We start from the raw sequence: 14,343 nt of genomic DNA, 5'->3' as shown, positions 1-14,343 counted from the left end.
ATTTCCTACCTGATCTGTGCTTGGTGTATCTGTGATGTCATTCATGCTTCGGCTTTGTGCATGACCTAAAGGAGTAAACACATTATGCAGCCATATATGATAAAATATAATTTATTTATTGTTTAAAAAATTGAGAGCTGAGATTCTGCAAATTCTGGCTAGAGATTCAGGCTTTTATGTTGTCTGTCCTCGATGTGATTTCTTCACCAAGAAGCCGCTACAACCCAACCCTGAGTATACCACCACAAAATTTCTCAAACTAGATAGAATCAGGGCAGTCTATAAATGAAGATTGATTTGGGGAGCTGAGTATATTCATACAATCCCTTCATAGCCCAAGAAGACCTCCAACCACATTTTCTGCAACACATTCATTGTTACCACCAATTTGCATATGTGGCAGAAAACTTATAGATAGATAGCTTACAATATACAGGCATTAAAAAGAAAGTGTCAAAACCATGCTGAGGAGGGGGTATTGAAAGAAAGGAAAAAGTGGTCTTTGAAGATGTGTGAAGGAATTTGCTGATGAGTTTTATGGCCCTGCTCTTCCTCGCTGCTCCTGAGATGCTACTTTTGCTCTGCCTGATAAGGCGGCTGCCTAGTTATCTAACTGTAACCTCTGCTAGTTACGTGACTTAATTTCTATGTACTAGTAAAACTCAGGAAAGGAAATGCCTCCATATAAGCCTGTGCAATTTACAAGCCTGTGGAGTCCACTTTTGTGGTTCCCCAGCAGCTGCTGTTATTCTGACCAAGTGAAAGGTGTTTCAAACATCACGACTGGTGTGGTTAATTGAAGGAAATTCACTGCACCTGGTCTCATGCTCAGCACCAGAAATCATGGCTTTCCTCCACCATCCTGCTATCCTGGTACCACAGGATATGCACCTGTGCAGAAGTGTATCAGGACAAGGATGCCAGGGCCTGCCTGCTGAGTTCTCTCCCACCATTTTTTGACAGGAAGAACTGGAAGAAAACTCACGTAATCGCCCATAACTTGCGCTCTGCCTCATTCTGAGATCTTCTGACGAACGATGAAGGCTGGCCCCTGCAGCTGGACTCCGGACAGGGCTACGATCTGCAAACACGAAGAAAGAAGATTAGAAATGAGAGGATCAGCTTGACACCTTGAAAAGGTTGCACTTTGCACTTTTCTTTTTGAGATAATGAACAAAACAAATTGTTCATCACTGCCTCAATGCCTCTGTTTTTGGATGGGCATGCAACTCCATGAAAACCATTTTCCTAGCTGAAGTGAAGGACAAGATGGCACCTCTCCCCATTCCATAGACCATAGCTGATTGGACGGGCACCATTGACAGGGCAGTGTCCTCCCCCGAGTGCAGCAGGCTGGCTTAAGGGAGCGTAGGGTGGTAGGGCATTTGGCATGGACATCTCTGTCTTCTAACACCTCACTGCCACCCCCCAGCATCTGCCACCTGAGGCAGCTGCCTCACTCTACCTAATGTGTGAAATGTTTCTATACATTGCCTACATTATGAATCTGGATATGATCCTACAGAAGAAGCCAGTGTGGAGCAGTGGTTAGAGTGTCAGAATCGAACCTGGGAGACCAGGGTTCAAATCCCCACTCCGCCACGGGGCTCACTGGGTGACTTTGGGCCAGTCACTCCCTCTCAGCCCAACCTCCCTCATAGGATTGGACGTAACCACCCAGGGGTCCTTTACCTTTACCTGTGGGGATTAAATGAGGAGAAAGGAGAACTTTGTATGCCACCTTGTATGGGGGAAAAGGTGGGATACAAATGCAAAAACAACAACAATACAATTATGGGTGTGAATGCACCCAGGATGAACCTCTGTCTATACTACCACTGCAAATGTGTCTCTTCCACCTTGCCTGTGCAGAATGGCAAGCTGGGCAACCTGCACTCACTTGTGTTTGAGACAGATTTGCCAATATCTGCCAGTGATCGGTGGATGGGTTTCTTGGTCTGATGACGGTGTTTTCTCAGGAGCACGTAGCTTATTTTCTCACGCAGTTCTGGTTTCAGCAGGCCGTCTTCTATCTGCTTCTCAATGACATCATCTGGGAGGGAGATATCATACATGTTACTGGTCTGCAGGGCCACCCCACCCCATGCTCTTAACTGTGACAATCCTTGATGCCACAGGAGGAGGGGGAAAGTCACTTCCATAAGCCTCATTAGTGCCAAATAAGGCTCTAGCCATCCATCTAGCCATCCATTTGGCCATCTATCTACATATCTATCTATCTATCATCTATCTATCTATCTATCATCTATCTATCTATCTATCTATCTATCTATCTATCTATCTATCATCTATCTATCTATCTATCTATCTATCTATCTATCTATCATCTATCTATCTATCTATCTATCTATCTATCTATCTATCTATCTATCTATCATCTATCTATCTATCTATCTATCTATCATCTATCTATCTATCTATCTATCTATCTATCTATCTATCTATCTCTCTATCTATCTATCTATCTATCTATCTATCTATCTATCATCTATATCATCTATCTATCTATTATCTATCTACAGTGGTAACCCGCAAGACGAACGCCTCGCAAGACGAAAAACTCGCAAAACGAAAGGTTTTTTCGTTTTCGAGTTGCCTCGCAAGACGAATTTCCCTATGGGCTTGCTTCGCAAAACGAAGCTTGCCCCGGGACAGCGGGTTTTCTCTTTTGAAGAAAGGGGCGGCGGGGAGATCGCTTCTCCCCACCGCCCCTTGCTTCAAAAGAGGTCCGGGGGCAGCTCTTCCCGCTGCCCCCGGACCTCTTTTGAAGCAAGCGGCTGCGGGGAGATCGCGTCTCTCCGCAGCCGCTTGCTTCAAAAGAGATCCCGGACCTCTTTTGAAGCAAGCGGCTGCGGGGAGATCGCGTCTCTCCGCAGCCGCTTGCTTCAAAAGAGATCCCGGACACCTGCCCCAGCCGCTGGGCTTCGTAGCGCTGCTGCGAAGCCGGGCGGGGGGGCGGGAACACCTGCCCCAGCCACCCCGCTTCGGAACGCTGCTCCAAAGCGGGGTGGGGGGGCGGGAACACCTGCCCCAGCCGCCGGGCTTCGTAGCGCTGCTGCGAAGCCGGGCGGGGGGGCGGGAACACCTGCCCCAGCCACCCCGCTTCGGAACGCTGCTCCGAAGCGGGGTGGGGGGGCGGGAACACCTGCCCCAGCCGCCAGGCTTCGTAGCGCTGCTGCGAAGCCGGGCGGGGGGGCGGGAACACCTGCCCCAGCCACCCCGCTTCGGAACGCTGCTCCGAAGCGGGGTGGGGGGGCGGGAACACCTGCCCCAGCCGCCGGGCTTCGTAGCGCTGCTGCGAAGCCGGGCGGGGGGGCGGGAACACCTGCCCCAGCCACCCCGCTTCGGAACGCTGCTCCGAAGCGGGGTGGGGGGGCGGGAACACCTGCCCCAGCCGCCGGGCTTCGTAGCGCTGCTGCGAAGCCGGGCGGGGGGGGCGGGAACACCTGCCCCAGCCACCCCGCTTCGGAACGCTGCTCCGAAGCGGGGTGGGGGGGCGGGAACACCTGCCCCAGCCGCCGGGCTTCGTAGCGCTGCTGCGAAGCCGGGCGGGGGGCGGGAACACCTGCCCCAGCCACCCCGCTTCGGAACGCTGCTCCGAAGCAGGGGGGGGCGGGAACACCTGCCCCAGCCGCCGGGCTTCGTAGCGCTGCTGCGAAGCCCGCGCCCCCCCAGCCTTCAGAAGAGGTCCGGGGACAGACTGTCCCCGGACCTGGTCTGAAGGCGGTTTCCCTAGGAACGCATTAATTGATTTTCAATGCATTCCTATGGGAAACCGTGCATCGCAAGACGAAAAAACCGCAAGACGAAGAGACTTGCGGAACGAATTAATTTCGTCTTGCGAGGCACCACTCTATCTATCTATCTATCTATCTATCTATCTATCTATCTATCTATCATCATCTATCTATCTATCATCTATCTATCTATCATCTATCTATCTATCTATCTATCATCTATCTATCTATATCTATCTATCTATATCTCTATCATCTAGCTATCTATCGGCTATTTGGGATGAACAGCATGTCAAGAGACTAAGAAATGTGTGTGTGTGTTTTTTAATGTTGTATTTTAATCTTGTTTTTAAGTTGTATTTCAATTAACTTGTTTTTATTATTGGTTGTTAGCCGCCCTGAGCCCGGTCTTGGCTAGGGAGGGTGGGGTAAAAATTAATAATAATAATAATAATAATAATAATAATAATTACATTCACAGTCACACTTAGAATGGATTACTGAGTGCTAGTATGGTTGGTAAAGATATTTGACCACCCAGTTCCTAGAAGTACATGCTGATAACTCAGGATTTTGCCACTTTGGTAGTGATTTCACTAACCCACTGACCCTGACAGGGACTTATATGTGGCAATGGTGCTTCCCCATCTGTGGGGTGTCCTGGCTGAGGTGTGCTTGTCCCCCTCACTATTAACATGCAGGAGGGATATTAAAACATTCCCATTCACCCAGATACTTGATGACTGAAAGACGCCTAGCAACCTAGAAATTATTAGCTGTGACAGTATGTGACTGGTGGTTTTTTTTATTATTAGATGTTCCTAACATTTTAATTTTTAAAAGTATATTCTTAGTTATTTTAAATTTTCTAAAGAAGTTTTTGTTTTATTTTTAATTGCACTGTTTTATTACTTTGTTGTTTGCTGCCCATGGCTGCTTCTGGAGGACAAAGGGTTGTAGCCACACAAACAATAAAATCCCCTTTTCAGAAAAAATAAAATACTCAGTGCCCCCATGGAAATCTACCTCCTTTAAGCAAACAAAAAAAGAAGTGATAAATTTGTGTTCTTTTATGTATCTCTACTTTCTCCCTATGTCCTACAACATAGTAAAGAAAGATGTTGTAAATAAGGCACCTTGAAGCTTGAAATTATAAAATTATTTATTAAAAGCCATGGGGCAGACTGGAGTAAAGACTGCCGGCTCAGTCCAATCCCCCTGCCAGGGCCAAATAGATAGGCAAGCTGCAATCCACTTCCTGGGCTTGGGGGAAGCCAAAAAGGGTTCGCCCAAGCCCAGGAAAACCCCACGCCTCCAGCAGGACTGGAGAGGTGTTTTTTGCCATCCTGCAACAGCGCCTGATCTGGTGTTAAGCGTCATTACACAATAGATGAAACATGTATGAACGGTTTTTCAAAATTTTATTCTCTTGTTTCTTTATGCTTCCTCTGCCTCCGTATTTTTATTCAATGCCCCCCAGTTGCACCCAGGCTACTACAGCCCCCTGGATTATCCCTCCCAGCACCCCCAGGGGAAAGTATTGCCCACTTCGGGAAACACTGGACTAGTCATGGCATTGGTCACCAACCTGGGTAGCTTTAAAAGAGGATTAGACAAATTCATGGATGATAAAGCTATCAATAGCTACTGCTTGTTGTGAGTCACTTTGAGTTGCTTTTGTAAAAATAGAGTTGAGTAAGTTTAATAAATAATAATAGCCACAATTATGTTCTATCTCCACTGTCTGAGTCAGAATGTCTCTGAAAATCAGCTGCTGGGAATGACAAGTGGGGAGACGACCACTGTTCTCAGGCCCCACCTGCAGGATTCCCATTGGGGCACCTGGTTGGCCACAGTGAGAATAGGATGAAGGACTCTTTGGACTCTTCCTATTGACTGAAATACATTACAGTTCATGGTCCTGACACCACCCCTCATTATTGGTTGAATCACAGAATCATAGAGTTGGAAGGCACCCAGGGTCATCTGGGTGCCTTATGAAACGATGCCTTATGAGGAACGGCTAAGGAAGCTGGGCATGTTTAGCCTGGAGAAGAGGAGGTTAAGGGGTGATATGATAGCCATGTTCAAATATATAAAAGGATGTCACACAGAGGAGGGAGAAAGGTTGTTTTCTGCTGCTCCAGAGAAGCGGACACGGAGCAATGGATCCAAACTACAAGAAAGAAGATTCCACCTAAACATTAGGAAGAACTTCCTGACAGTAAGAGCTGTTCGACAGTGGAATTTGCTGCCAAGGAGTGTGGTGGAGTCTCCTTCTTTGGAGGTCTTTAAGCAGAGGCTTGACAACCATATGTCAGGAGTGCTCTGATGGTGTTTCCTGCTTGGCAGGGGGTTGGACTCGATGGCCCTTGTGGTCTCTTCCAACTCTATGATTCTATGATTCTATCTTGTCAAACCTCCTGCAATGCAGGAATCTCACCAATAACATCCGAATGCCTCATTGATTTGCTCAGCAGCTTCTGAGTGGATTGTGCTTATAGTTGCATGTCTGAGGTTCATACCTATTATTTGCGGCAAGGAGTAGCCATCTAGATCGAGCATCACGGTACCCGTCTGCAGGCAAGTGCGTAGCTCAAAGAGGCTATGCAAAGATAAGGTTGACACGTGTGGTTTGCTCCATCTCTCCCCTCCTTCTTCTACCTTCTCTTCAAACTTGATCCACCTGAAACAAAGATGATGGAGCAAACAAAGATGAAGGAGATGAGACATGAATAGTGCTCAGCATAAATGATACACATGTGGGATGACCAACATGTCTTATTAATGCATGAAGGGATTAATGCCATAGAGTAAGCTGTCCTGCCAGGCATAGCTAGGGCAATCCCTCTCCCCTTGAGAGTAAGCCTATTGTTGTATTTCAGTCTACCCGATAAGCTCAGTGTGTGAGGTCTGAGCTGGTTGCCACCAACAATATAGATGTGTGCAATCTATGTGTGCAATCACACAGTAAGTGTCTCTCGGAACAGCATGCTTAAGTTCTGTTAAGAGGCAAGGCAGCTGTTGGGGAGATTTTCACTCTTGGCAGCATTCAGGATAAAACTGCAAAAACATACAGTGTATTTTAAGAGTATTTGCTATAGTTGTTGTTGTTGTTTCCAATAGTAATAACCAAATAATCAATGCAGGGTAGTCATCTTTTTGTTAAGCAAAATCATACGTCTGTTGCATGGCTGGTACTAGAGCCATTTAATGATTTATGGCCACTTCCAGACTGTCACTAATTTGCAGATACGTATAATTAAATTGTACACCAGCAAATTTAGGCTGCACAATTAAAGTGGATTTGGAGCCCCTGTGCAACAAGTCCACTCTCAAAAATGAAACAACTCCCCAATGCTTTTATGTTATGAAAAGGAACCGGAAAATGCACTAGAACGATGATGAAGATACTGGGCGATGAATATAACCTCCATGCAAACAAATCCAAATGAGTGCTGCTCAATAAACAGCAATGTCATATAGCCATACACAACCACTTTGGGCTATATATAAGGATGAACGCTTAATAAACAGGTCATCTGGAAGAGCGCCATACAACTGTCATTCAGTTATAAACTACTGCTTTAAAGAAGTCATTACAAGTGATCCTACATAAGGGAGGGGGTACTTTTAAAAACAGTATGTCCAAAAGTCTGGACTAAAGTTTTATTTATTTCTAGATTGCCTATTGACCAAAATATTCTGGGTGGTGTACAAGAATCAATAAAACAGCAGAAGAGCTCCATTTTGGCAGGCCCAAAATCAGAATGACTGCACAACAAAGGCTGAATAACCTCCCTGCACACTTTGTACAAACAGTGCAGGATGAGTGCCCAAAAAACAGTTTGTCTGGAAGTGACCCGTGTCACAGAAGTACATAATGAGTTGTGATCCAAAGCATCTGTGGAAGAAGGCACCACAAGTCAAAGGCAACACATTTTAAACATGGCTGTTATTATCTTTCTGTGTGAAATGCAAGTATAACAAATAAAAGTGGGGTGTGTAGACATGAATATTCTCTTTTTACTCCCCCATCCCTACCCCCTTAGCATTGCAGTGCTGTATATAACCAGGAAAGTAGGACCATTACAGTGAGTTGTAATGTTTCTTGCTTGTTGATGTGCCATTTTTAGGCAAAGGAGGGCAGAGAAGTCATTCCCTTTCCCCACCCCCAGCACACACATTTCAAAGCACATGTACTTCAGGAATGCTTTGATATGTGGCCAACTCACTGGTTCTACGCTCCTCTGTACCAGGTATGCATGCCAAAGGTGCAAATCCCTTTATTCAAAGAGGCAAATGTTTAGCCTGTCTTGATAATATTGCTTCAGAATTATTAGAGCAAAACAAAATAACCCTAATAAATGCTCATAAAATATGCTCCTGTTTTGCAATTTAATCCAGAACAAAGAGCAGGCTGTGAAAGTTTCTCAGCTTTCAACTAGCTGGAGAACTACAGAGTTGAATGGCTGCACTGCCTGTGGGCAAGTGGTGGCTGGGACCACCAGCAGGTGGAGTCAGAACCAATGACAGGCAGAGTCACTCTGCTGCCCTGGATGTAAGGAAACAGGCAGATGGGTAGGGGCTGGCTGAGAGCAGACGGCATTTAGTGGCCAGTGCCTCATTTGTCCTAATGGACCAGCCTCCATGACTGTGGGTCCTAACACAATATCTTTAGGTGCTATTTACCATCTCTCTGAAGCCACTGGGAGATGTCATCAAGTGTGATGAAGCAGCAAAAAAGGCTAATGCTATTCTAGGCTGGATCAACAGAAGTCTAGTGTCCACATCGAGGGAAGTCATAGTCCCACTCTATTCTGCCTTGGTCAGATGCCACCTGGAGTCCTGTGTCCAGTTCTGGGCACCATAATTTAAGAAGGATATTGACAAGCTGGAACGTGTGTAGAGGAGGGCGACCAAGATGATCAATGGTCTGGAAACCAAGCCTTATTTGGAATTTCCATAGAATGCTGTTTTTCAGCTTTAAATAGTGGGTTTTTGCAGGGAAAGCTCCAGAGCAAAAAAGACACTCAGACACAGAGCTTGAAAACACAGAACATGCCTGAAAAGTGCAGAGGGAAGCGTGGCCAGTGGCAGGCCCTGGCACCCCAAATTTCAGTGGCTCCTAGATCTGCCTTTGGTATGACTAAGCCCCAAGTTAGGTTGTCTAGGATGGGAGCTTTCTATTTAAAGCAACTGTGCCATTTTGATTGGTGCCGGGCTCTGAGGATGAAAATTCCTATTTTGACTTGCCAAAGCTTCATTTGCAAAGTACCAGCCTTTTACTATGGGAAGCGAAGCCTAGGCACCCTGCAGCTAAATTCCTGATCTGGATTCCTAAGTCAAGGAGAGCGGAAATCCTGAGCTGGCAATGCTAAAATGCTGACAAAGAGAGGCAAGCAGAAAGCCTTGTGGACTGTGGCAGTGGTACAGAAATTCGAACGGTTTCAGCCATTGGCATTTTGTTTGTAGAATAGGAAATGCACAGCGCTCTCACCCTGGAAACAGTAATGTATGAGTGTTTGATGGCTTAATCTCCACATGTTCAATGGACAGTATCCTGCCCTGTCATAATAGATACATGATAGGGGACATGTGATTTTTAAGAACGCAATAATGTAAGAAGAGTCTCACTGCAGTAACAAGCCAAGGACTCATCCAGTGTCGCATCCGGTTCTCGCAGTGGCCAGTCATATTCCTCCAGGAAGTCTGTGAGCCGAACTTGAATGCAAAGAGGGTTTGGGGGCTAGCACAACCTTCTGGGACTCACTGAAATGTATTCACTGAAAGCACCTGCAATCTAGCACGGCTGTGACAGGACGGCCCTACCTTCTGGAGATCACCTCAAGCAGCGTTACACTGGGAGGTCGCAGTAACAGGCCCTTAGCTTCTCTCCCACAATATTCTCCTCTGTTAGAGCAGAGCTATGTCTCTCTCTCTCAAGAATATAAGGAGAGCATGCTGGATCAAGCCAAGAGCCCACCTGGTCCAGCACTCTGTTCTCAAAGCGGCCACCCAAGTGTCTATATAGGAAAGCCCACAAGAAGCACAACAATGTTCTCTTGCCTTTTGCCTAACTCAGAAAATTTTCTTGGACGGGCTCTGCTTAGAAACCAGGGATTAAGATGTTTCTGTTATGTAGGGCTCACTCAAGCTGTGTTTATCCAGAGCATGGCTGTTGCCTTTTCTGGGGGCTTTTCAGTATTGCCCAGCAGAGTCTCTACATTGTTAACCCGTGTGCTAGGAAGAAAACTACATGCTTTTGAAAATCTCCTCCTCCTCCTTGATAACCATACTAGACATTCTTCTTAAACAATCATTATCACAGCTGCCTAGAATGCGGATGGTCACCCATCCTAGAATGCGGACGGTCAGGGACCACCCCTCTTCTTGGTTCTCTGGAACAGCCTTTTCCCATTCCAATATTTTGAGTTATTGGCTGCATTCATATGGCAGTTTGTTCTGTTTTCCTGACATTTCCCTAGTTTTAATTTCTGCATTATATTTGTGCTTTCACACAACAGGAAAATGGCTTTTGGCAGCTCTGATATACAGGAGCTATTCTGAATACAAAACCCAAGTATGAATGTTCTGCCTGCCCCGTCCCTCCTGGCACTGAGGGAGCACATTAGACAAGGTCATTATGTGGCGCAAGCTTGGAGCCACTGCGGGGCATGTGGGGCAGAGGGAGACAGAGTTAATCAAAATCTATCTTATTAACTGCCTGACCTCACGGCATTGATCCCATTTAAACATGGCATAAACACCCACAAATCCCTTTGTTCTTCACCATTGAGAGGCTCAGCTGGGCTCAAACCTGCTATTCGAGTCCCCGACTCTTCCCCCCTCCCCGCTGCTCAAACACAGGATGTGAAATTTAGTAAATAATAATAATAATGAAAAAATGACTGGTTATAAAGCCTCAGCTGGAAAGGAAATTCCATGTAGATTTCGTTTGTGTGAAAAACATTAGTAAGCTGGTAATTCAATAAAGTAAGGACATCTTGCATTCTCTCTAATACTTTGATAAAAGTTATGGGGCTTTTAAAAGGTTTACTTTATTGGTTTGCAATAAAAGAGCAAAGTTAACTCTTTAACTGCTGGCTGCAAATAGGGCTCACACCAAGGTGGCTTTTTCTTGTGACTTACCGTATTTTTTGCTCTATAAGACTTACTTTTTCCCTCCTAAAAAGTATGGGGAAATGTGTGTGCATCTTATGGAGCGAATGCAGGCTGCACAGCTATCACAGAAGCCAGAACAGCAGGAGGGATTGCTGCTTTCACTGCGCAGCGATCCCTTTTGCTGTTCTGGCTTCTGAGATTCAGAATATTTTTTTCTTGTTTTCCTCCTCCAAAAACTAGGTGCGTCTTGTGGTCTGGTGCATCTTATAGAGCGAAAAATATGGTATTCACATAGTTCAGATTTGTGCTACTAGATCAGCATGGGGCTGGCCTAAGGGAAGTGACTTGTACACTGCCAAGATAATGTTTAATTCAGACTCAACAGCCTATTTCCTTGAAAGCAAACCTCACTGTGGCTTACTTCTTAGTAAATGTGCTTAGGATCTCACTCTGAGAGCTCTAAGTTTGCGGGAGATGGCCAGAGGAGATTGGGTGCCAACTGGGGAAACTGTGTGTGTATGGCAGGGGAAAGTCACTGAAGTTGGCTGCAGCCTCCATGCAGGAAGGAAATGGTAAAGGAAACTCTTAAACGGGGTTGGCCAATCTGCAGCCCTCAAAATCAGCTCCAAGCCTGAGCCCAGTAGCAGCAGAATGGATTTAAGAACATAAGAAGAGCCTTCTAGATCAGGCCAATGGCCCATCGAGTTCAGTAGCATGATCTTACAGGGGATGACCAGACACCTTTGGGAAACCAGCAAGCAGGACCGCCCACCTTCCTCTGGTCTCCAGCAGCTGGTCTTCAGAAGCATTGCTGCCTCCAACTGTGAAGGCAGAGCAGGACTTTCCTGGCGGGTAGCCTTCAATAGCCCTCCCCTCCATGAAGGATCCATGCTGGTCCAACAAAATCTGACCATGGTTTCCTGTTATGTGTGAACCAGCTTTCGGGGTGTTAATTTCTGTTCTGGTTGCAAAACAGAAAGCAATGAGCATATGAAACAGGCTAGGACTGAAGGCTTTCAATAGCTTTCTCCACACACCCACACTTTGGATCACTGGACAGGGTAATAATAATCCTTTTACCCCTGATAAATAATATTTTGCAGCTTTTAGTTTGCCCAGAAGTGGGTCGGCCAATTGGTGTCAAAGAAGGATAGAACTTTCTTTATGTATGCTACAACAGCAGCAAGAATACTTATTGCAAAGTACTGGAAGACACAAGATCTACCCACCCGGGAAATATGGCAGATGAAGGTGATAGATTATATGGGACTGGCGGAAATGACTGGCAGAATCCGAGACCAGGAAGAAGAGTCGGTGGAGGAAGATTGGAAGAAATTTAAAGACTATTTACAGAAACATTGTAAAATTAATGAATGTTAGAATGATGTTGGAATGAATTTATGTGATTTTAGCAGAAATGTTACAAAGGTTTAGGAAACAACAGACTGTTAATTGGTGAAAGGAGGGAAAGTAAAGCTACATTAATATTAAGATAAATTACAGGACAAAAATCGGAAAAGATGGGAAGGATTTGCTGAAATAGCTAACCGAACTAGAATACAAAAAAAGGGAGGTGTGAGGAGGTCAAGGAAACAAGCAAATGAAAGATAAGTTATGGGAAGGTTCGATTTGTTTTTTAATTGTTTCTATTTTTCTGTTTTTTTATTGTGATGTGTTGCCTTGTTTTTGTTTAGTTTGGTGTTTTTTCTTCTCTTCTTTTTGTAACCTTTAAAACTTCAATAAATATTACTTAAAAAAAAAATAGTTTGCCCAGAAGTGACAGCGTGGCAAAGAAGACTGTGAATCAAGGCATCTCACAAACCAGGTTCTACTCTCTTAAAAATTATGGCCTGCCTCCAGCAAAGGCCTTCTTCCTTCAAGAGCGCATACCTCAGGAGGAAAATGTGTGAGTCACCCAAGAGAAGCAGCTGCTTAAAACCCTCCAGCTTTCCCCATACCTGGCTGATTCCTTCCACTCCATTTCTTCTCCATCATGCTGGAGCGTGTCCATCTCAGTGAACAGGGTGGGGTTGGGGGGGTCGTCATCTTCACCCAGGATATACCGGAGGCGTTCAGCAGCCGGAGACACTGAGCCAAGATTGGAAAAGAGAATCAGTGGCAGGCGGGTGCTGTTCACATGTTCCAAATTTTCAGTTTAATTGCTCTAGAAAACCATCTAGAAGAGATGGTGATGATATTTTATTTACACCCTGCCCATCTGGCTGGGTTGGCCCAGTCACTCTGGACAGCTTCCAACACACATAAAAATAATAAAAATAAAATAAAACATTAATAGTAACAATCTGATCCAACATAAAAAGTCACAATAACTTTAAAATAAACAACTTATATGAAATAAAGCAATATTCAGTATTATTATTTATTCAACTTATACACTGCCCTATACCCGGAGGTCTCAGGGCGGTTCCAACAAGACTACAACATATAATGTTGTATATGAAAACAAATTTTAAACAATTAAAAACACTAGCAGGATAGACATAAACATGAAAAGTAAGAAATAACTTAAAGGGAGCGAAAATGTTACATTTGTAAATAGTTTTGAATTGGTTATGCAATAAGATTACAATATAAAATGAGGAACCACACAGAGGGGAGGAGCGAAGTAAAAGAAAAAGCGGGTTGAATTTGTTTATATTTATAGTTTGTTGTTAAAATATTGTTGAATGGAAAAATAAAATATTATAAAAAAGCAATATTCAATAATCTATTAGAATCCAATAGGAAACAGTAAAATTAAACATCAGCAAATAATAATTAAACGGTTTACACTTATCAATTACAATAAATAATTACTAATCAATAAAAATAACAGCAAATCACAATGCATAAAATACCACAAAACATATAAAACCATTTAAAAGGATCAAAATGAGAAACAAGGACACACAACTTATAATTTATTTATTTTCAACTATCCCTGAGCCACTCTCTTTCCAGCTGCTTCTGCTATTCTCAAAGTCATGGTCTGGGAAAGGCTCCTCGGGCTGAAGGGTAGGGCAAGGCAGGGGCCTGATGACCAGCAGAAAGTCTGTCTCCCTTCAGTTCTTCAATTAAAGATCAAGTAAAAGAGTAGGGTTTGTTGCAAGGAATGTAGCTATGGTGAAATGCTAATATACTCTTTGGAGGTTCCACCTTGAACCTTGTCAGTGGGGCTCAGCTAACCCAAACCTAATCTGCTTTTGGTGGTAGTGAGAGCCTTTCCTAGCTTGGTGCCTCCAGCTGTTTTTGACTACAACTCCCATCAGTATATTTAAGGCAGGATTGACTGCAATACCTTTCCTCCAATTACAGTACAGTCATACCTCGGGTTACAGACCCTTCGGGTTGTGAAATTTTGGGTTGTGCACCGCGCCGAACCTGAAAGTACCGGTAACTTCTGGGTTTCGGCACTAGCGCAGAAACGCCAAATCACAACCTGTGCGTGCGCAGACGTGGC

General features: G+C 44.7%; 1 protein-coding gene across 3 annotated transcripts in view; it reads right to left on the bottom strand.

Annotated features, from left to right (window-relative positions):
* SLC4A5 (solute carrier family 4 member 5) overlaps positions 1-14,343 on the bottom strand; it is a 77,164-nt gene that overhangs the window by 42,874 nt on the left and 19,947 nt on the right. For all 3 annotated transcript variants that reach the window (XM_081921275.1, XM_081921277.1, XM_081921276.1), the window contains 5 exons: positions 12,842-12,971; positions 6,284-6,444; positions 1,901-2,053; positions 986-1,081; positions 10-65 (listed from right to left, as the gene is read on the bottom strand). In XM_081921275.1, coding sequence (XP_081777401.1) covers positions 10-65; positions 986-1,081; positions 1,901-2,053; positions 6,284-6,444; positions 12,842-12,971 — 596 coding nt within the window. The remainder of the gene's footprint in view (positions 1-9; positions 66-985; positions 1,082-1,900; positions 2,054-6,283; positions 6,445-12,841; positions 12,972-14,343) is intronic.

This window comes from Podarcis melisellensis (genome assembly GCF_964234715.1).
Source record: "Podarcis melisellensis genome assembly, chromosome: 8".
NCBI lineage: Eukaryota > Metazoa > Chordata > Lepidosauria > Squamata > Lacertidae > Podarcis > Podarcis melisellensis.
The sequence above is the reverse complement of the archived record's forward strand: the minus strand, read 5'-3'. Positions and strand labels throughout refer to the sequence as shown.